At 43.9% G+C, this 23,337-nt stretch overlaps 1 protein-coding gene across 4 annotated transcripts in view; it reads left to right on the top strand.

Moving 5' to 3' along the window:
* LOC110521188 (anoctamin-5) overlaps window positions 1–23,337 on the top strand; it is a 79,999-nt gene that overhangs the window by 45,745 nt on the left and 10,917 nt on the right. For 2 of the 4 annotated variants that reach the window (XM_090231005.1, XM_090231004.1), the window contains 14 exons: window positions 443–565; window positions 1,429–1,590; window positions 2,346–2,465; window positions 5,691–5,806; window positions 7,926–8,060; window positions 10,386–10,491; window positions 11,024–11,084; window positions 11,586–11,737; window positions 15,056–15,130; window positions 16,115–16,343; window positions 16,705–16,880; window positions 19,051–19,148; window positions 19,896–20,026; window positions 23,286–23,337. The exon at window positions 23,286–23,337 is cut by the window's right edge and continues 154 nt beyond it. In XM_090231005.1, the coding sequence (XP_090087131.1) occupies window positions 443–565; window positions 1,429–1,590; window positions 2,346–2,465; window positions 5,691–5,806; window positions 7,926–8,060; window positions 10,386–10,491; window positions 11,024–11,084; window positions 11,586–11,737; window positions 15,056–15,130; window positions 16,115–16,343; window positions 16,705–16,880; window positions 19,051–19,148; window positions 19,896–20,026; window positions 23,286–23,337 (1,736 nt within the window). Of the gene's footprint in view, window positions 1–442; window positions 566–1,428; window positions 1,591–2,345; window positions 2,466–5,690; window positions 5,807–7,925; window positions 8,061–10,385; window positions 10,492–11,023; window positions 11,085–11,585; window positions 11,738–14,409; window positions 14,722–15,055; window positions 15,131–16,114; window positions 16,344–16,704; window positions 16,881–19,050; window positions 19,149–19,895; window positions 20,027–23,285 lie in introns of those variants that run through there. The other 2 variants (XM_036969466.2, XM_090231006.1) reach the window with 2 other exon arrangements.

Here is a 23,337-nt window from a genome sequence, read left to right on the forward strand (position 1 = left end):
TCCATCTCCCCAACTTCACATCTCTCCATCTCACCATCTTCACATCTCACCATTTCTCCATCTCTCCATCTCCACATCTCCCCATCTCCACAACTCCCCATCTTCACATCTCACAATTTCTCCATCTCTCCATCTCTCCATCTCCACATCTCCCCATCTCCACAACTCCCCATCTTCACATCTCTCCATCTCTCCATCTCACCATCTTCACATCTCACCATTTCTCCATCTCTCCATCTCTCCATCTCCACATCACCCCATCTCTCCACCCCACCATCTTCACATCTCTTGATCTCTCCATCTCCACATCTCACCATGTCACCATCCTACCATCTTTCCAAATCTCCATATCTCTTCGTCTCCATCTCACCATCACACCATCTCTCCAATTCACCATCTCCACATCTCTCCATTCATCTCTCCATTTCTCTCCTCCAATCAGGAGTCAGATGATGGTAAGACATACTATGTGAAGATCCACACTCCATGGGATGTGCTAGCCACCTATGCCGATGTCCTCAAGATCAAGGTTCCCTTCAAGGCCAACGACATCCCCGCCCACAAGGTACAGTAGGCAGCCGGGTATCCTAGTGGTTAGAGAGGCGAGCCAGCAACCAGAGGGTTCCCGGTTCGAATCGCAAAACTGAAAGGAAAAATCTTGTCAGGACAAATTTCCGTAGACTGTAGGGAAGATCTGTTTGTGCTCTTGCTAACTCCATTGCTTTCATTGTCAAGCCAAACACAATTGGCCATCACGCTTCAGTAGGAATGTAAAACCAGTACTCAGGCTAGGAATGTAAATCTAGTACTCAGGATAGGAATGTAAATCTAGTACTCAGGATAGGAATGTAAATCTAGTACTCAGGATAGGAATGTAAATCTAGTACTCAGGAATATAGAACTAGTACTCAGGAATATAAAACTAGTACTCAGGATAGGAATGTAAATCTAGTACTCAGGATAGGAATGTAAATCTAGTACTCAGGATAGGAATGTAAATCTAGTACTCAGGTTAGGAATATAAAACTAGTACTCAGGAATGTAAAACTAGTACTCAGGAATATAAAACTAGTACTCAGGAATATAAAACTAGCCCTCAGGCTAGGAATGTTAAACTAGTACTCAGGATAAGAATGTAAAACTAGCACTCAGGATAAGAATGTAAAACTAGTACTCAGGATAAGAATGTAAAACTAGTACTCAGGATAAGAATGTAAAACTAGCACTCAGGATAAGAATGTAAAACTAGCACTCAGGATAGGAATGTAAAACTAGTACTCAGGATAAGAATGTAAAACTATCACTCAGGATAAGAATGTAAAACTAGTACTCAGGATAAGAATGTAAAACTAGCCCTCAGGATAGGAATGTAAATAAATGTGTGAATGTGATAAAGATTCCCATTCTTAAAGTCTCCTCTTCCACCAGGACATTCCCATGAACTGGCTGTTCACTCCCTTCCGTCTACCGAACCACATTATGAATCCTGAACCAGACTACTTCACCTCACCCTTCAACAAGGAAAAGATTGACTTCTTCCTTATCGATGACAAGGAGACCTTCTTCCCTCCCTCTGTCCGCAACAGGATAGTAAGTACTGCACCGTTATTAGGGTTTATTACAGGAGCATCAGGTGGATCGTCATTAGGGTTTATTATAGGAGCATCAGGTGGATCGTCATTAGGGTTTATTATAGGAGCATCAGGTGGATCGTCATTAGGGTTTATTATAGGGGCATCAGGTGGATCGTCATTAGGGTTTATTATAGGAGCATTAAGTGGACTGTCATTAGGGTTTATTATAGGAGCACCTCCAGGTGTACTAAATGACCTTTCACCTCTCCTCCTCCAGGTGTACTAAATGACTATTCACCTCTCCTCCTCCAGGTGTACTAAATTACCTTTCACCTCTCCTCCTCCAGGTGTACTAAATTACCTTTCACCTCTCCTCCTCCAGGTGTACTAAATTACCTTTCACCTCTCCTCCTCCAGGTGTACTAAATGACCTTTCACCTCTCCTCCTCCAGGTGTTCTAAATGACCTTTCCTCCTCTCCTCCCCCAGGTGTACTAAATTACCTTTCACTTCTCCTCCTCCAGGTGTACTAAATTACCTTTCCCCTCTCCTCCTCCAGGTGTACTAAATTACCTTTCCCCTCTCCTCCTCCAGGTGTACTAAATTACCTTTCACCTCTCCTCCTCCAGGTGTACTAAATTACCTTTCACCTCTCCTCCTCCAGGTGTACTAAATTACCTTTCACCTCTCCTCCTCCAGGTGTACTAAATTACCTTTCACCTCTCCTCCTCCTCCAGGTGTACTAAATGACCTTTCACCTCTCCTCCTCCAGGTGTACTATATCCTGGCCCGCTGTGCGTACTACAAGGAGGACAGTGATGACAAGAACAAGAAGGGCATCAAGCGCCTGCTCAACAACGGAACCTACGGGGCTGCCTTCCCACTACATGATGTAAGAAGCTACCGTATAACAGTGACCTTTCTTCTAGCTGGCTAAAACGGCGTTGCCCTCTGGGCTCTTGCTGGGCCTAATGGTATGCACATGTGCCATTGAGTATCTGTGAAGTCGTTAAAGGCATAGTGTGTGTGAGGTATAAATGACTTCGAAGGTAGTTTTCGGCGAGCCAATGCGCAGAGACATAAAGATGAGTTCATCTGACTCTGGGGGAAGTAGAAAAATGGCTTTATTGCCAGGATCTTCGCACCATCGCTTTACTGTTGTAGGGGAAAGGAAAGTGAAATACATGGGGGTTTTTGTGTGCACAATGTGCTCTCTTTGTGTTTCATACAATATTTCCCTGTTTAGAGGACAGTTGGATATGTGGCTACTGCGACTGAAGCTCATTTGTAATTGAACTGATCCAAGCATTTTCTCTGTAACAAAACTGACATCACCTTTGGATGTGAGACACGCATGTTATGGATGAACAGTAGCACCATGACTCTATAAATGACATGTATCCAGTAGCACCATGACTCTAATGACATCTATCCAGTAGCACCATGACTCTATAAATGACATCTATCCAGTAGGACCATGACTCTATAAATGACATGTATCCAGTAGGACCATGACTCTAATGACATCTATCCAGTAGTACCATGACTCTAATGACATGTATCCAGTAGCACCATGACTCTAATGACATGTATCCAGTAGGACCATGACTCTAATGACATCTATCCAGTAGCACCATGACTCTAATGACATCTATCCAGTAGCACCATGACTCTAATGACATGTATCCAGTAGCACCATGACTCTAATGACATCTATCCAGTAGCACCATGACTCTAATGACATCTATCCAGTAGCACCATGACTCTATAAATGACATGTATCCAGTAGGACCATGACTCCAATGACATGTATCCAGTAGCACCATGACTCTAATGACATCTATCCAGTAGCACCATGACTCTAATGACATCTATCCAGTAGCACCATGATTCTAATGACATGTATCCAGTAGCACCATGACTCTAATTACATCTATCCAGTAGCACCATGACTCTAATGACATCTATCCAGTAGCACCATGACTCTAATGACATGTATCCAGTAGCACCATGACTATAAATGACATGTATCCAGTAGGACCATGACTCTATAAATGACATGTATCCAGTAGCACCATGACTCTAATGACATCTATCCAGTAGGACCATGACTCTAATGACATCTATCCAGTAGCACCATGACTATAAATGACATGTATCCAGTAGGACCATGACTCTATAAATGACATGTATCCAGTAGCACCATGACTCTAATGACATCTATCCAGTAGCACCATGACCTAATGACATGTATCCAGTAGCACCATGACTCTAATGACATGTATCCAGTAGCACCATGACTCTATAAATGACATGTATCCAGTAGCACCATGACTCTATAAATGCAATGTTTCCAGTAGGACCATGACTCTAATGACATCTATCCAGTAGCACCATAACTCTAATGACATCTATCCAGTAGGACCATGACTCTAATGACATCTATCCAGTAGCACCATGACTCTAATGACATCTATCCAGTAGCACCATGACTCTAATGACATCTATCCAGTAGCACGATGACTCTATAAATGACATGTATCCAGTAGGACCATGACTCTATAAATGACATGTATCCAGTAGGACCATGACTCTATAAATGACATGTATCCAGTAGCACCATGACTCTATAAATTACATCTATCCAGTAGCACCATGACTCTAATGACATCTATCCAGTAGCACCATGACTCTAATGACATCTATCCAGTAGCACCATGACTCTAATGACATCTATCCAGTAGCACCATGACTCTATAAATGACATGTATCCAGTAGGACCATAACTCTAATGACATCTATCCAGTAGCACCATGACTCTAATGACATCTATCCAGTAGCACCATAACTCTATAAATTACATGTATCCAGTAGGACCATGACTCCAATGACATGTATCCAGTAGCACCATGACTCTAATGACATCTATCCAGTAGCACCATGACTCCAATGACATGTATCCATTAGCACCATGACTCTAATGACATCTATCCAGTAGCACCATGACTCTAATGACATGTATCAAGTAGCACCATGACTCTAATGACATCTATCGAGTAGCACCATGACTCGAATGACATGTATCCAGTAGCACCATGACTCTAATTACATCTATCCAGTAGCACCATGACTCTAATGACATGTATCCAGTAGCACCATGACTCTAATGACATGTATCCAGTAGCACCATGACTCTAATGACATGTATCCAGTAGCACCATGACTCTAATGACATGTATCCAGTAGCACCATGACTCTAATGACATCTATCCAGTAGGACCATGACTCTAATGACATGTATCCAGTAGCACCATGACTCTAATGACATGTATCCAGTAGCACCATGACTCTAATGACATCTATCCAGTAGGACCATGACTCTAATGACATCTATCCAGTAGCACCATGACTATAAATGACATGTATCCAGTAGCACCATGACTCTAATGACATCTATCCAGTAGCACCATGACTCTATAAATGACATGTATCCAGTAGCACCATGACTCTCTCTATAAATGCAATGTTTCCAGTAGGACCATGACTCTAATGACATGTATGCAGTAGCACCATGACTCTATGAATGACATCTATCCAGTAGGACCATGACTCTATAAATGACATGTATCCAGTAGCACCATGACTCTAATGACATCTATCCAGTAGGACCATGTCTCTATAAATGACATGTATCCAGTAGCACCATGACTCTAATGACATGTATCCAGTAGCACCATGACTCTATAAATGACATGTATCCAGTAGCACCATGACTCTAATGACATCTATCCAGTAGCACCATGACTCTAATGACATGTATCCAGTAGCACCATGACTCTAATGACATGTATCCAGTAGTACCATGACTCTAATCATATGTATCCAGTAGCACCATGACTCTAATGACATCTATCCAGTAGGACCATGACTCTAATGACATGTATCCAGTAGTACCATGACTCTAATGACATCTATCCAGTAGCACCATGACTCTAATGACATGTATCCAGTAGTACCATGACTCTAATCATATGTATCCAGTAGCACCATGACTCTAATGACATCTATCCAGTAGCACCATGACTCTAATGACATCTTTCTCTCTGTATGTCTACAGTCTCGCTACTGGAAGGCATCCAGAGACCCCAACAGTGAGAGTGAGAGATTCAGCCTCTACAAACACTGGGCCCGGTTCTTCAGTTTCTTCAAAGAGCAGCCTCTCAATTTGATACGGTGAGAGCACAACATAACACAACACAACATAACACAACACAACACGGCACGACACGACACGACACGACACGACACGGCACGACACGACACGACACAACACGGCACAACACGGCACAACACGACACAACACGGCACAACACGACACAACACGACACCACACGACACGACACAACACGACACAACACGGCACAACACGACACAACACGACACTACACGACACCACACAACATGACACGACACGGCACGACACAACACGACACAACACAACATGACACAACACGACACGACACGACACGACAAGACACAATACAACACTCCACACACAGAGAAGTGTACAAAGCGCTCCCTCGCCCTCCATTTGGCAAATCTGACCATAACTCTATCCTCCTGATTCCTGCTTACAAGCAAAAATTAAAGCAGGAAGTACCAGTGACCCGGTCTATAAAAAAGTGGTCAGATGAAGCAGATGCTAAACTACGGGGCTGTTTGCTATCACAGACTGGAACATGTTCCAGGATTCTTCCGATGGCATTGAGGAGTACACCACATCAGTCACTGGCTTTATCAATAAGTGCATCGATGACCTTGACCCCACAGTGACAATATGTACTGTACATACCCCAACCAGAAGCCATGGATTACAGGCAACATCCGCACTGAGCTAAATGGTAGAGCTGATTCTTTTGTCGTGACTTTACTTTCATTAATCTGATGACTGTTAGATATTGAATCAACTAAATATGTTTAATTGTTACCTGATTAAACTAATCATGTAACAACTAACTCATAACGAATTTGGGGCACCACGAGAGCGGTTGTTTAAATTGTTACCATCTACCGATTTTAAACTCTAAGGGTCTTTACATATCCCATCCATAAAACAGTCAACGTATTAATCATTACCTCTTATCATATCATCATTCTGAATAGTCGTAACCTTCCTGGATCTGCAGAATAAACACAAAAAGGTCCCTAGCGGACTAACACAACATATTACGGCTAATCAGCCATACCAGTGAATGTCCGAGAGGGGAGTTTTCTCCTCTCTCCACCTCGTGTTGATAGTCACGGCTTGACCCACTTACACAAGCAGCTGCAGCCTGGCGATGTTCTGGTCTAGTCTGGGAGGTGAGTTATTTTCTTCACCTCGTGTTGAAGTTCCACGTTCCAAGCATTTCAAACATGTAATATGTACATGTACATATTACCTCAATTACCTCTACTAACCTGTGCCCCCGCACATTGACTCTATACCAGTACCCCCTGTCTACAGCCTCACTACTGTTAATTTATTGTTGCTCCTTAATTATTTGTTATTTTTCTATTTTCTTATTTTTTTCATTTGATTTATTTCTGTTTATGTCAGTTTATTTAGTAAATACATTCTTATCACTTATTATTTTCTTAAAACTGCATTGTTGGTTAAGGGCTTGTTAGTAAGCATTTTATTGTAAGGTTCTACACCTGTTGTATTCTGCGCATGTGACAAATAACATTTGATTCTATTTTTTTGCCATCCCGACTACCGACACTTTCATTACTATGGGACAGCGGGAGATCGAATTTGAGTATTGAAACATTGTTGCAAATGTCGGAGAGACAGACAGCAAGGTTGATCTCTGCTGTTGAAAACTAAATATTAGTCTAAAAGAAATGTGAGATAATGTCTATATGCTTTTTATAGTGGAGATCAAGTTTATAAATTGCCTGGCTGGGCTGATGATACAGTGGATTGCGCAGTCAGATGGAACAGAGTAAATAGGCATTTTAGACCCACCAGTTGTATAATCCAACTTACATGAACCCCCTACACACAGTGACAGACCTTACAGTATATTTCCAGAGATCTTGATTGCTGTAAACTCTGCAAGCTGAATTCACCTTTAAAAGTAAACTGCAGTGCCCAGGTCGTTAACTGTAACTGTGTCTGCCCATTATTTTTAGACACTAGATAGACCTGACCTGGAGTTCACAACCTGCTTGTTGTTGTTTGATTGGTTGTATTTCCCATAACAGGAAGTATTACGGGGAGAAGATGTTTGATTTGTTGTGTTGTATTTCTCATAACAGGAAGTATTACGTGGAGAAGATGTTTGATTGGTTGTATTTCCCATAACAGGAAGTATTACGGGGAGAAGATTGGGATCTACTTTGCCTGGCTGGGTTTCTACACTGAGATGCTGTTCTTCGCTGCGGTAGTCGGCCTGATCTGCTTTCTCTATGGATTGTTCACCTTCGATGACAACGTCTGGAGGTGAGGGCCCCTGAATCACAATTCAACCCCTAGCCACTAGCCCCTTACATTTGTGTAGTGTAGCCCCTAGATCCTATCCCCATTGTGTGAGCCCCTAGCTCCTTGTGTGAGCCCCTAGCTCCTATCCCCTAGGTGTTGATCTGAGAGGATTGTTGGTGTAAGCAGTATCTAATGTAACTATTATACATTTGTACGTTGTCCGTGGATGTCAGATTGATACGTTCAATGATTGGGACTCTAGCTAAGGTGGCTGAGAATGTAGCTCATATGTTTTGATACAGTTAGACCTACACTACCGGTCAAACGTTTTTAAACACCTACCTCATTCAAGGGTTTTTCTTTATTTTTTAATATTTTCTACATTTGTAGAATAATAGTGAAGACATCAAAAACTGTATGAAATAACACATATGGAACCATGTAGTAACCAAAAAAGTGTCAAACAAATCAAAATATATTTTATATTTGAGATTCTTCAAATAGCCATCCTTTACCTTGATGACAACTTTGCACACTTTTGGCATTCTCTCAACCAGCTTCCAGAGGTAGTCAGTCACCTGACCAATGACCAAGTCATTGTTTTACAAGTCACAAGTAAGTCTCAAGTCGTAGCACTCAAGTCCCAAAGTCAAGACAGGCGAGTCCGGGTCACGTCTCAAGTCAAGATCGTCAAGTATCAAGTCAACTTTCAAGTCCTAAACTTTGACTTTCGACTCCTAAACAAGTCATGTGCTCTTCACCATTTCATATTTTTAACAAGAGTAACAGTTAGTTTACGCAAATCATGAATGCTTTTAAAAATATCTATATATTTATTACTTTCTAAATAAATGTTATATTTCCATGGAAATACATGGGTAGCCATGAGAAAGACCCCCAAGAACAAATTTATTTTTATTAACAGCCTAGTAACAGTGGGTTAACTGCCTGTTCAGGGGCAGAACGACAGATTTGTACCTTGTCAGCTCGGGGGTTTCAACTCGCAACCTTCCAGTTACTAGTCCAACGCTCTAACCACTAGGCTATCCTGCCGCCCCTCTCTCTCTGTGACAGCGGGAGAGGCGTGGTAGGCTGGGTCGGGTCGTGTGGGGTGGTTGCATAGAAATACATCACCTACAACAGCCTTTGCCGTGTAGAATAGAGAATCGAGTACAGATCTATATATTGCATTTCTATCTGGAAACCTGTATCTGAATACGGTGCCTCAGATGAAATAAGCCACCGCTCTTCATTCATTATCAATGGAGAAAAAGCTCCAACCTGCGGAGGACAGCAGAGAGAGGAGGGGGTGGTGGTGGGATTTGTGTGAAGCATTAACACAATCAGAGGTTCAAGCATTCGCCGTAATCAGCAAGTTAGGAAGAGTCCACAACCATTCTAGGAGGCACTCTGCCACAAATGTGCTCCTTTGATATTTTCCAGCTTCGAACAGCGCGGTGGCTGAGTCAATCTGCAAGTCTAATTTAGGCAAGCAGTGAGGAGAGCACATAACAATACAAGCTCCAGACATCACAAACCAGCTAAAAGAAACTCACGAAACAAGTTACACACACTCATAAACACACAGCCTCGTGTGAAGGATAGCTGTCGGCTATATTAGCCACGACTTACCGTATTTTGTGCAGCTTCAAACGTCGAACAACGTTGGAAATTGTTTCGCCTCCGTCTGTAATTTTCTTCCCGCATGTTTTGCAAGTTGCAATCCCGTTTTTTGTTGATACAGCGTCGTCTTTATATCCGAAAATAATAATTTGGGGGTATCATCATTCCAAGGGCTCCATCTGAATTCACCCGCCCGACGTTCCTCTGCACTGACACACACAACTTTTTCTCAGCTGGCACAATTTGATTGGCTGCTGTCCGATTCAAACTGTAATCCGATAAATTAAGAGTTGATGCGCTGCACACAACGCAACTAATCACCAGGAAAGAAATTCCACAAATTAAGAAGGCACACATGTTAATTGAAATGCATTCCAGGTGACTACTTCATGAAGCTGGTTGTGAGAATTCCAGGAGTGTGCAAAGCTGTCATCAAGGCAAAGAGTGGCTACTTTGAAGAATCTCAAATATAAAATATATTTAGATTTGTTTCAGACTTTTTTTGGTTACTACATGATTCCATATGTGTTATTTCATAGTTGTGATGTCTTCACTATTATTCTACGATGTAGAAAATAATAAAACATTTAAAAATGTTTTGATCGAGTAGGTGTTGTAAAATCTTTTGCCCGGTAGTGTAAATCATGACATCATGACGCTATCATTTAGATTGCTTTGAAATCTCTTTCTTATGTCCTTCTCCATCATTCTTCGTTGTTTCAGTAAAGAAATCTGCAGTGAGGAGATTGGAGGCAACATTATCATGTGTCCGCTGTGTGATAAGACGTGTGGCTACTGGAAGCTCAACTCAACGTGTAACTCGTCCTGGGTAAGAAGTCCACCCAGGCTTTGCACTGTGAAGATATAAAGATAGTCATTGTTTTAGGGCTCCCGAGTGGCGCAGCGGTTTAAGGCATTGCATCTCTGGTTCGAATCCTGGCTGCTTCTACATCTGCATTGCTTGCTGTTTGGGGTTTTAGGCTGGGTTTCTGTATAGCACTTCTGTATAGCACTACATCAGCTGATGTAAAAAATTGGTTTATGAATACATTTGATTGATTGATTGATTGATATCACAACTGGCCGTGATTGGGAGTTCCATAGGGCTGCGCACAATTAGCCCAGCGTTATCTGGGTTTGTACCGGGGTAGGCCGTCATTGTAAAAAATAATTAGTTTTTAACTGACTGGCCTAGTTAAATAAAGGTTAAATGTAAAAAAAAATAATAATAATAAAAACTGGGAATGTGTTCAATTTGTAGACACACATCTCTAAGGAGTTTTTGAACATCATCCTCATGTTTTCTTCTTTTAAGACACGTTATTTTGTCTATGAACTTACTCTGGGTTTTCTTCTTTCAGCAATCGCATATGTTTGACAATGTGGGGACAGTTTTCTTTGCCATATTCATGGGGATTTGGGGTAAGTGACAGTACTGTAACTGTGCATGAGTGCCCCCTAGTGGCAGCTGCCAATAGCTACAACTGGAAAAACAGACATTCTCTTGGAGTACTATGGGGCTTTATAACAGCAGAGCCTCTCTAGCCTGAAGTCAGGACCTGTTTACAGTTACATGTTTTACATTTTAGTCACTTACAGCAGCGATTAGGGTTAAGTGCCTTGCTCAAGGGCACATCGGCATATTTTTTTTCCACCTGGTCAGCTCAGGGATTTGAACCGGCGACCTTTTGCCAAACGTACAACACGGAGAGTGTACCCAGCCTACAGCCTCACCTGTATGAATGCTCTGTCATGTGGGTGAATTCCTACTGAATATAGAGGACACTGAAGGGAGGAGTGATAGCTAACACAGTGCTAAACTATTGCTAGTTTTTTTTTTTTTTTTTTTACAGTTCTACAAAAGCCTTTCCACAGAGTCTCCTTTTGGCCTGAACTCTGTCTCCTCACCCTGTCCTTCTGCAGTGACTCTGTTCCTGGAGTTCTGGAAGCGTCGGCAGGCCCGGCTGGAGTACGAGTGGGACCTGGTGGACTTTGAGGAAGAGCAGCAGCAGCTTCAACTACGACCAGAGTACGAGATCAAGTGTACCAGCCGCAGACTCAACCGCGTTACACAGGTGCTTGTGTTACCATCACTTACCTGCATCATAACACTGGGTTAGGGGTTTAGGGGTTTGGGGCTCATGTTACCATACACATGGGCTCGTGGTACCATACACAGGGGCTCGTGTTACCATACACAGGGGCTCGTGGTACCATACGCAGGGGCTCGTAGTACCATACATAGGGGCTCGTGGTACCATACACAGGGGCTCGTGGTACCATACACAGGGGCTCGTGGTACCATACACAGGGGCTTGTGTTACCATACACAGGGGCTCGTGGTACCATACACAGGGGCTCGTGGTACCATACACAGGGGCTCGTGGTACCATACACAGGGGCTCGTGGTACCATACACAGGGGCTCGTGGTACCATACACAGGGGCTCGTGGTACCATACACAGGGGCTCGTGGTACCATACACAGGGGCTCGTGGTACCATACACAGGGGCTCGTGGTACCATACACAGGGGCTCGTGGTACCATACACAGGGGCTTGTGTTACCATACACAGGGGCTCGTGGTACCATACACAGGGGCTCGTGGTACCATACACAGGGGCTCGTGGTACCATACACAGGGGCTCGTGGTACCATACACAGAAGCTCGTGGTACCATACACAGGGGCTCGTGGTACCATACACAGGGGCTCGTGGTACCATATTGTTTCTGTGCATTACATTGTTGAATGCTTTACAAATAACACAGTGTGATTATTGCACTACAGTATATATTCTAGATACATATGTTTATGTCTGGATTTGGCTACAATCAACATTGCTGATGAAGCTTAGTTGTTCATCAAATTGAGTAACGTAGAGGCTTAGACAAACTGTTAAAAGACAAGTAGGACATGGATAAAGAGGGGAGTTACTTCACCCTCCATCCACAGCTTCACCTTCCACATCTTCACCTTCCACATCTTCACTTTCCACAGCTTCACCTTCCATATCCTCACCCTCCACATCTTCACCCTCCACATCTTCACCCTCCATATCCTCACCTTCCACATTTTCAACCTTCACATCTTCACCCTCCACATCTTCACCTTCCACATCTTCACCTTCCACATCTTCACCTTCCACATCTTCAACCTTCATATCCTCACCCTCCACATCTTCACCCTCCACATTTTCACCCTCCACATCTTCACCCTCCACATCCTCACCTTCCACATTTTCAACCTTCACATCTTCACCCTCCATATCCTCACCTTCCACATTTTCAACCTTCACATCTTCACCCTCCACATCTTCACCTTCCACATCTTCACCTTCCACATCTTCACCTTCCACATCTTCAACCTTCATATCCTCACCCTCCACATCTTCACCCTCCACATCTTCACCCTCCACATCTTCACCCTCCACATCCTCACCTTCCACATTTTCAACCTTCACATCTTCACCCTCCACAGCTTCACCCTCCACATCTTCACCCTCCATATCCTCACCTTCCACATTTTCAACCTTCACATCTTCACCCTCCACATCTTCACCTTCCACATCTTCACCTTCCACATCTTCACCTTCCACATCTTCACCTTCCACATCTTCAACCTTCACATCTTCACCCTCCACATCTTCACCTTCCACATCTTCACCTTCCACATCTTCACCTTCCACATCTTCACCTTCCACATCTTCAACCTTCATATCCTCACCCTCCACATCTTCACCCTCCACATCCTCACCCTCCACATTTTCAATCTTCACATCTTCACCCTCCACATCTTCACCCTCACATCCTCACCTTCCACATTTTCAACCTTCACATCTTCACCCTCCACATCTTCACCCTCCATTACCTCACCTTTCATATTTTCACCCTACACATCTTCACCCTCCATATCCTCACCTTTCATATTTTCACCCTACACATCTTCACCTTTCATATTTTCAACCTCCACATCTTCAACTTCCTCATCTTCACCTTCCACATCTTCACCCTCCATATCCTCACCTTTCATATTTTCAACCTCCTCATCTTCACCCTCCACATCTTCACCTTTTATATTTTTACCCTCCACATCTTCACCCTCCACATCTTCACCCTCCACATCTTCACATTTTCATCCTCCATGTCCTCATCCTCCATATTTTCACCATCCTCAACCTCTACATTTTCACCATCCACATTTTCACTCTTCACCTCCTCATCCTCACCATCTTCACCCTCCACATCTTCTCCCTCCACATACTCACCCTCCACACCTTTACCCTTCTCCTCCTCACCCTCCACATCTGCACCCTCCACATCTGCACCATCTTCACCCTCCACATCTTCACCATCTTCATCCTTCACATCCTCACCCTAAACATCTTCACCATCCACATCTTCACCCTCCATATTCTCACCATCTTCACCCTCCACATCATCACCCTCCACATCATCACCCTCCATCACCCTCCACATCTTCACCCTCCTTCACCCTCCACTTCTTCACTCTCCACATCTTCACCCTCCTTCACCCTCCACATCATCACCCTCCACATCATCACCCTCCACATCTTCACCCTCCACATCTTCACCCTCCACATCATCACCCCCCACATCATCACCCTCCACATTTTCACCCTCCACATCTTCACCCTCCACATCCTCACCCCCCACATCTTCACCCTCCACATCCTCACTATCCTCACCCTCCACCTCCTCACCCCACCTGTCTGTAAATGTACTATAGGAGGAGGAGTGGGTCCTTGACAGGACGGCAGCTGATCTAGTGGGCAAAGTGCTCCTGTGTTGGGCCACCGTGGTGTTGTGGGTAAGACTGGCACAGAGGGAAGAGGAATGGCGGTTTGTTTTGATGTGGAGAGATGGTTTGGCAGGCCTGGCTTGTGTTGACTTACTCACGTCTGGATGGAAGATGTCTGAAGCTGACTGCAGCGTTTTACCTGGTAACCATGGAAACCTAGCTGTTCCAAAGCTAAAACAGAGTTGTGGTTGTGTTTAATAGCCTGGTGGCCCAGATCTGGCTCTGCTGTAAGAGCCAAATGCCATGGCGATGGTCACGACAATGACCAGAACCATAGACGTTGACTATCTCTGGGACCTGGCTAATTAAAGCATGGATTTACCAGGAAAGGGCTACATTGGGTCAGTGAACTGGTCTGGGGTCAGGTCCGAAGTATGACACAGGGTTTGGGGTTCCATTCCATTAAAATTAATTTTCCCCATATGAGGAAAAACTGGAATCTGAATTTCAGTTTACTGATTGAAATGGAATTGAACCCAACTCTGGTATGACATGTCTTCACCAGTAGCCGAATGGTAACCATGGTGACTGACTGTGCATGTTGTCCCTGCTTTGCTTGGTTACGGTGTTGTAGGAGATGGAACCATACTTTCCCGCAAAATCCCAGTGTGCTCGTACATTCCTGTCTGGAGCCACCGTCATATTCTGGGTGAGCATTTATTAATGATAGTCTACTCTGTATCTCCCTCCTCCCTCATCTCTCTTCTCCCTTGTTCTCATCTTCCTCCTCCCTTGTTCTCATCTTTCTCCTCCCTTGTTCCCATCTTCCTCCTCCCTTGTTCTCATCTTCTCCTCCCTTGTTCTCATCATTCTCTTCCCTTGTTCTCATCTTCCTCCTCCCTTGTTCTAATCTCTCTCATCTTCTTCCTCCCTTGTTCTCATCTTCCTCCTCCCTTGTTCTCATCTCCCTCCTTCCTAATCCACTCCCTTGTTCTTAGCACCCTCCTTCCTCATATTCCTTCTCCCTTGTTCTCATCTCCCTCCTTTGTCATCTTCCTCCTCCCTTGTTCTCAGCTCCCTTCTCTCTCTCCTCTTCTAGTTTCTCCTCCCTCTCGTCCTCCTTTTCTTGTTATTTCCCTCCTGTCTCCTCCTCTTCCTCTCCTCTGTCTCCTCTTCCTCCCTCCCTCTCCTCCTCTCCCTCCTCCTGTCTCCTCTTCCTCTCCTCACCTTCCTCTTCATCAGTGTCTTCTTCATATGATCATCATCACTCCTTATCCTCACCAACAAAATCTTCCATATTTCTCAGAACATTATAGAAAATGTTTGGAAATAGTATTGAGAGATACTTTTACAATATTTGTGGATCCGAAACTGTGTGCTGAATGTGCATGATGTTTTATATGCATGTGCACCATACTTTAGTGTTTTTTTTTTAGATGGCATTGTTTTTACTCTTTACTATTTCATTATTTGTTGATGTGGTGGTGATTTGTCAGTGTCTGTGTGTGAAACCTTCTCTAATTCTACTAGTACGTGTAAAATGCACTGTCTGGTTTTTGGCCTCATTTCCATTTTCAAATTCAGTCAATTCAGTTTCATTTCAATTTCACATAACTTCCTGAATTGTATCTGTCCCTTTATGTACACTCTCACGCCTATGCCCTCTCTTCACCAATCCCCTCCTCTGCCTCAGATCTCCCTGATCATAGCGTGTATCATCGGGGTGATAGCCTACCGTTTGGCGGTGTACGCTGCGTTCGCTAGCATCATGAAGGACAGCCCCACCAATAACATCCACATGGTGGGCTCCCTCATCACCCCGCAGCTCGCCACCTCCGTCACCGCTTCCTGCATCAACTTCGTCATCATCATGATCCTCAACGTGATGTATGAGAGAGTAGCCATCTGGATCACTGACATGGGTAAGACAGAGAGTAGCCGTCTGGATCACTGACATGGGTAAGATAGAGAGTAGCCATCTGGATCACTGACATGGGTAAGATAGAGAGTAGCCGTCTGGATCACTGGTAAGATGTAGGCGTGGGGTAACAAGAGGGGGAGGGGTAACAAGAGGGGCAGAGAGAATGATTGTTGTTTTAAGTCAGCTTACAAACAGATAAAGACGATACCAAAATTGTGTTTGCATCCTGACCATGAAAATACGAACGAAAAAAGACGATCGCAGCCCTGCTTTAGTGAGTCGAATGCTGATTTACGATAGACGGATCAATTCCTTATTGTAGCCTCTCCTTGTTGTGAGTGTTGCTTTTTTCCCCCCCTCAGAGATCCCCAAAACACACCTGGAGTACGAGAACAAGCTGACAGTGAAGATGTTTCTGTTCCAGTTCGTCAACTACTACTCTTCCTGTTTCTACGTGGCCTTCTTCAAGGGGAAGTTCGTCGGCCGTCCCGGAGACTACATCTATATGTTCGGCTGGAGCAAGCTGAGGAACGAGGAGGTAGAGTACCTAGTGTAGAGTACCTAGTGTAGAGTACCTAGTGTAGGGTACCTAGTGTAGAGTACCTAGTGTAGAGTACCTAGTGTAGAGTACCTAGTGTAGAGTACCTAGTGTAGAGCACCTAGTGTAGAGTACCTAGTGTAGGGTACCTAGTGTAGAGTACCTAGTGTAGAGTATCTAGTAGAGTACCTAGTGTCGAGTACCTAGTAGAGTACCTAGTGTAGAGTACCTAGTGTAGAGTACCTAGTGTAGAGTACCTAGTGTAGAGTACCTAGTAGAGTACCTAGTGTAGGGTACCTAGTAGAGTACCTAGTGTAGAGTACCTAGTAGAGTACCTAGTGTCGAGTACCTAGTAGAGTACCTAGTGTAGGGTACCTAGTGTAGAGTACCTAGTGTAGAGTACCTAGTGTAGAGTACCTAGTGTAGAGTACCTAGTAGAGTACCTAGTGTAGAGTACCTAGTGTAGAGTACCTAGTAGAGTACCTAGTGTAGGGTACCTAGTGTAGAGTACCTAGTGTAGAGTACCTAGTGTAGGGTACCTAGTGTAGAGTACCTAGTGTAGAGTACCTAGTGTAGGGTACCTAGTGTAGAGCACCTAGTGTAGGGTTCCTAGTGTAGAGTACCTAGTGGAGGGTACCTAGTGTAGAGCACCTAGTGTAGAGCACCTAGTGTAGGGTACCTAGTGTAGGGTTCCTAGTGTAGAGTACCTAGTGTAGGGTACCTAGTGTAGAGTACCTAGTGTAGAGCACCTAGTGTAGAGCACCTAGTGTAGAGTACCTAGTGTAGAGTACCTAGTGTAGAGCACCTAGTGTAGAGCACCTAGTGTAGGGTACCTAGTGTAGAGTACCTAGTGTAGAGTACCTAGTGTAGGGTACCTAGTGTAGAGTACCTAGTAGAGTACCTAGTGTAGAATACCTAGTGTAGAGTACCTAGTAGAGTACCTAGTGTAGGGTACCTAGTAGAGTACCTAGTGTAGAGTACCTAGAGTAGAGTACCTAGTAGAGTACCTAGTAGAGTACCTAGTGTAGGGTACCTAGTGTAGGGTACCTAGTGTAGAGTACCTAGTGTAGAGTACCTAGTGTAGAGTACCTAGTGTAGAGTACCTAGTAGAGTACCTAGTGTAGGGTACCTAGTGTAGAGTACCTAGTGTAGAGTACCTAGTGTAGGGTACCTAGTGTAGAGTACCTAGTGTAGAGTACCTAGTGTAGAGTACCTAGTGTAGAGTACCTAGTGTAGAGCACCTAGTGTAGAGCACCTAGTGTAGAGTACCTAGTGTAGGCTACCTAGTGTAGGGTACCTAGTGTAGAGTACCTAGTGTAGAGTACCTAGTGTAGAGCACCTAGTGTAGAGCACCTAGTGTAGGGTACCTAGTGTAGGGTACCTAGTGTAGAGTACCTAGTGTAGGGTACCTAGTGTAGAGTACCTAGTGTAGAGTACCTAGTGTAGGGTACCTAGTGTAGGGTACCTAGTGTAGAGTACCTAGTGTAGAGTACCTAGTGTAGAGCACCTAGTGTAGAGCACCTAGTGTAGAGCACCTAGTGTAGAGTACCTAGTGTAGAGTACCTAGTGTAGAGTACCTAGTGTAGGGTACCTAGTGTAGAGTACCTAGTGTAGAGTACCTAGTGTAGAGTACCTAGTGTAGAGCACCTAGTGTAGAGTACCTAGTGTAGGGTACCTAGTGTAGAGTACCTAGTGTAGAGTACCTAGTGTAATGTACCTAGTGTAGAGTACCTAGTGTAGAGTACCTAGTGTAGGGTACCTAGTGTAGGGTACCTAGTGTAGGGTACCTAGTGTAGAGTACCTAGTGTAGAGTACCTAGTGTAGAGTACCTAGTGTAGAGTACCTAGTGTAGAACACCTAGTGTAGAGCACCTAGTGTAGAGCACCTAGTGTAGAGTACCTACTGTAGAGTACCTAGTGTCTACTAACGAGATTACAACCAACTGGTCTCTGTTACAACCTGTTTAAGAATTGTTCCAATTCATAAGGAGGTCAAAAGGTCGTATTTGGGTTGTTATCGACCAGATAGACATATTTTTCCTGATTGCAAAAAAAAAAAAAACATTCGCTAAAAATGTTCTTATACAACCAGTACAACTTGATCATGCAACCAGTATTGCCCGCTGTGAGGAAGATGAAAACCTGGACTTGACTTGACTGTCCTTCCTCAGTGTGACCCTGGTGGCTGTCTCATTGAGCTGACCACTCAGCTGGTCATAGTGATGGCAGGCAAGCAGGTGTGGGGTAACATCCAGGAAGCTCTGGTTCCGTAAGTATTCATTCTGACATTGTCACCATACCTAAGGTCTGTAAACATGTCGTCTTGGGGCCAATACCTAACTTAAGTTGTGTTTTTACTCTGACTTAACTTTGGACTTTAGGGTAAATCACGTATTGATGTTAATAATGAAAGATTTGGCCTCCCGGGTGGCGCAGTGGTTAAGGGCGCTGTAATGCAGCGCCAGCTGTGCCACCAGAGACTCTGGGTTCGCTCCCAGGCTCTGTCGTAACCGGCCGCGACCGGGAGGTCTGTGGGGCGACGCACAATTGGCCTAGCGTCATCCGGGTTAGGGAGGGTTTGGCTGGTAGGGAAATCCTTGTCTCATCGCACACTAGCGACTCCTGTAGCGGGCCTAGCGCAGTGCACGCTAACCAAAGTTAGCATGCACGGTGTTTCCTCTGACACATTGGTGCGGCTGGCTTCCGGGTTGGATGTGCACTGTGTTAAGAAGCAGTTGGGTTTCGGGGGACGCATGACTTTCAACCTTCGTCTCTCCCGAGCCCGTACGGGGAGTTGTAGTGATGAGACAAGATAGTAGCTACTAACAATTGGATAACACGAAATTGGGGAGAAAAAAAGAGAAAATAAAATTAATAATTAAAGATTTGCGGTAAAACTTGAGTCTCGCATGCAGATGTCAATTTAGGATTCTGCCACCCCTTTTTTTTGTTTTCTATACATTCTAGCCACAAATGTGAAGAGCAGTACCTCTGACCACTGTGTTGATACTTCCAGGTGGCTGCTGAACTGGTGGGGGAGCCGTAAAGCCCGTAGCCACCCTGAGAGCCTGTACAGCCGCTGGGAGCAGGACCATGACCTGCAGAACTTTAGCCATCTGGGTCTTTTCTATGAGTACCTGGAGATGGGTGAGTAATGCAGCCAGCGACACACAGAACAAAACATACGGTGCATTCGGGAAGGTATTCAGATCCTTTGACTTTTTCCACATTTTGTTACTTTACAGCCTTATTTCTAAAATTTGATTTTTTTTTTATAATCTTATCCTTTACACATTTATAAAACATTAAAAAAAACAGAAATATCTTATTTCATAAGTATTCAGACCCTTTGCTATGAGACTCGAAATTGAGCTCGGGTCCATCCTGTTTCCATTGATCATCCTTGAGATGATTCTACTGCTTGATTGGTGTCCACCTGTGATAAATTCAATTGATTGGACATGATTTGGAAAGGCACACACCTGTCTATATACAGTGCCTTGCGAAAATATTCGGCCCCCTTGAACTTTGCGACCTTTTGACACATTTCAGGCTTCAAACATAAAGATATAAAACTGTATTTTTTTGTGAAGAATCAACAACAAGTGGGACACAATCATGAAGTGGAACGACATTTATTGCATATTTCAAACTTTTTTAACAAATCAAAAACTGAAAAATTGGGCGTGCAAAATTATTCAGCCCCTTTACTTTCAGTGCAGCAAACTCTCTCCAGAAGTTCAGTGAGGATCTCTGAATGATCCAATGTTGACCTAAATGACTAATGATGATAAATACAATCCACCTGTGTGTAATCAAGTCTCCGTATAAATGCACCTGCACTGTGATAGTCTCAGAGGTCCGTTAAAAGCGCATAGAGCATCATGAAGAACAAGGAACACACCAGGCAGGTCCGAGATACTGTTGTGAAGAAGTTTAAAGCCGGATTTAGATACAAAAAGATTTCCCAAGCTTTAAACATCCCAAGGAGCACTGTGCAAGCGATAATATTGAAATGGAAGGAGTATCAGACCACTGCAAATCTACCAAGACCTGGCCGTCCCTCTAAACTTTCAGCTCATACAAGGAGAAGACTGATCAGAGATGCAGCCAAGAGGCCCATGATCACTCTGGATGAACTGCAGAGATCTACAGCTGAGGTGGGAGACTCTAGGACAACAATCAGTTGTATATTGCACAAATCTGGCCTTTATGGAAGAGTGGCAAGAAGAAAGCCATTTCTTAAAGATATCCATAAAAAGTGTTTAAAGTTTGCCACAAGCCACCTGGGAGACACACCAAACATGTGGAAGAAGGTGCTCTGGTCAAATGAAACCAAAATTGAACTTTTTGGCAACAATGCAAGATGTTATGTTTGGCGTAAAAGCAACACAGCTCATCACCCTGAACACACCATCCCCACTGTCAAACATGGTGGTGGCAGCATCATGGTTTGGGCCTGCTTTTCTTCAGCAGGGACAGGGAAGATGGTTAAAATTGATGGGAAGATGGATGGAGCCAAATACAGGACCATTCTGGAAGAAAACCTGATGGAGTCTGCAAAAGACCTGAGACTGGGACGGAGATTTGTCTTCCAACAAGACAATGATCCAAAACATAAAGAAAAATCTACAATGGAATGGTTCAAAAATAAACATATCCAGGTGTTAGAATGGCCAATTCAAAGTCCAGACCTGAATCCAATCGTGAATCTGTGGAAAGAACTGAAAACTGCTGTTCACAAATGCTCTCCATCCAACCTCACTGAGCTCGAGCTGTTTTGCAAGTAGGAATGGGAAAAAATGTCAGTCTCTCGGTGTGCAAAACTGATAGAGACATACCCCAAGCGACTTACAGCTGTAATCGCAGCAAAAGGTGGCGCTACAAAGTATTAACTTAAGGGGGCTGAATAATTTTGCACGCCCAATTTTTCAGTTTTTGATTTGTTAAAAAAGTTTGAAATATCCAATCAATGTCGTTCCACTTCATGATTGTGTCCCACTTGTTGTTGATTCTTCACAAAAAAATACAGTTTTATATCTTTATGTTTGAAGCCTGAAATGTGGCAAAAGGTCGCAAAGTTCAAGGGGGCCGAATACTTTCGCAAGGCACTGTACGTGCTTTCAGTTCGTCCCGTTTATTTTCCAGCGATTGAATGTTAGCTAGCAGAAAGGAAGGCAAGGGCAGATTAGCCACTCGTCTCCTGATCCTCACAAGGCATCCTGATCTCTTTCCGCGAAACCTACGTTTCCTTTTCCAGCGAATCACGGGGATCTGGGCCTGATCGGGTGTCTGTAGAATATCCCTCGCGTCCGACTCATTGAAGAAGAACTCATCGTCCATTTTGAGGTGAATAATCCCAGTTCTGATGTCCAGAAACTCTTTTTGGTCATAAGAGACGGTTGCAGCAACATTATGTACAAAACAAGTTACGAAAAACGCGAAAAAACAAACAAAATAGCATGATTGGTTAAGAGCCGTTAAGACGGCAGCCGTCCCCTCCGGCCCCATCTCCAGTCCAAGCGTCATGTCTGGAGGAAAGCTGGTACAATCCCTACGGTGAAGCATGGTGGTGGCAGCAGCATCATGCTGTGGGGATGTTTTTCAGCAGCAGGGACTGGGAGACTAGTCAGGGTCGAAGTAAAGATGAATGGAGCAAAGTACAGAGAGATCCTTGATGAAAACTTGCTCAGGACCTCAGACTTGGGTGAAGTTTAACCTTCCAACAGGACACCAACCTTAAGCACACAGCCAAGACAATGAGGAGGGGAAAAAACTATTGAATCCATTTTAGAATAAGACTGTAGCATAACAAAATGAGGAAAAAGTCAAGGGGTCTGAAATCTTTCCGAATGCACTGTAGGTGCTTTCTCAATTAGTCTTTCATTGATTCCTCGTATCTTCTCTCTTCACCTCCTTATTAAAATGTTTTGGAGGAGGAGATCTGAGGGAGGGACGTTGTATCTTCTCCCTTTGCGTTTTGAAAACTGTAGGGGGTGCAAGAAATCGAGGAAAGATGAATTGAGAAACAGCCTTACCCTGACCTAACCAAAATAATAAAGAAAACAAAGAATACTAAGGTCAGGGCGTGACATAAAATATAGAAACATGAATTGAGAAACAGCCTTACCCTCTAATAAAATATAGAAACATAAATTGAGAAACAGCCTTACCCTCTAATAAAATATAGAAACATAAATTGAGAAACAGCCTTACCCTCTAATAAAATATAGAAACATGAATTGAGAAACAGCCTTACCCTCTAATAAAATATAGAAACATGAATTGAGAAACAGCCTTACCTTCTAAAGAAATCGAATACTCATTGCAAGATATCCTGCTCTCCTTCAGAGGACACCCGTGTCCCTGTATCTCACCATCATATCTCCTCCCCTCTCCAACACAGTGATCCAGTTTGGTTTCATCACTCTGTTCGTGGCCTCCTTCCCTCTGGCCCC

Source organism: Oncorhynchus mykiss, chromosome 4, assembly GCF_057628025.1.
Source record: "Oncorhynchus mykiss isolate SJ-2025 chromosome 4, ASM5762802v1, whole genome shotgun sequence".
Taxonomy (NCBI): Eukaryota; Metazoa; Chordata; class Actinopteri; order Salmoniformes; family Salmonidae; genus Oncorhynchus; species Oncorhynchus mykiss.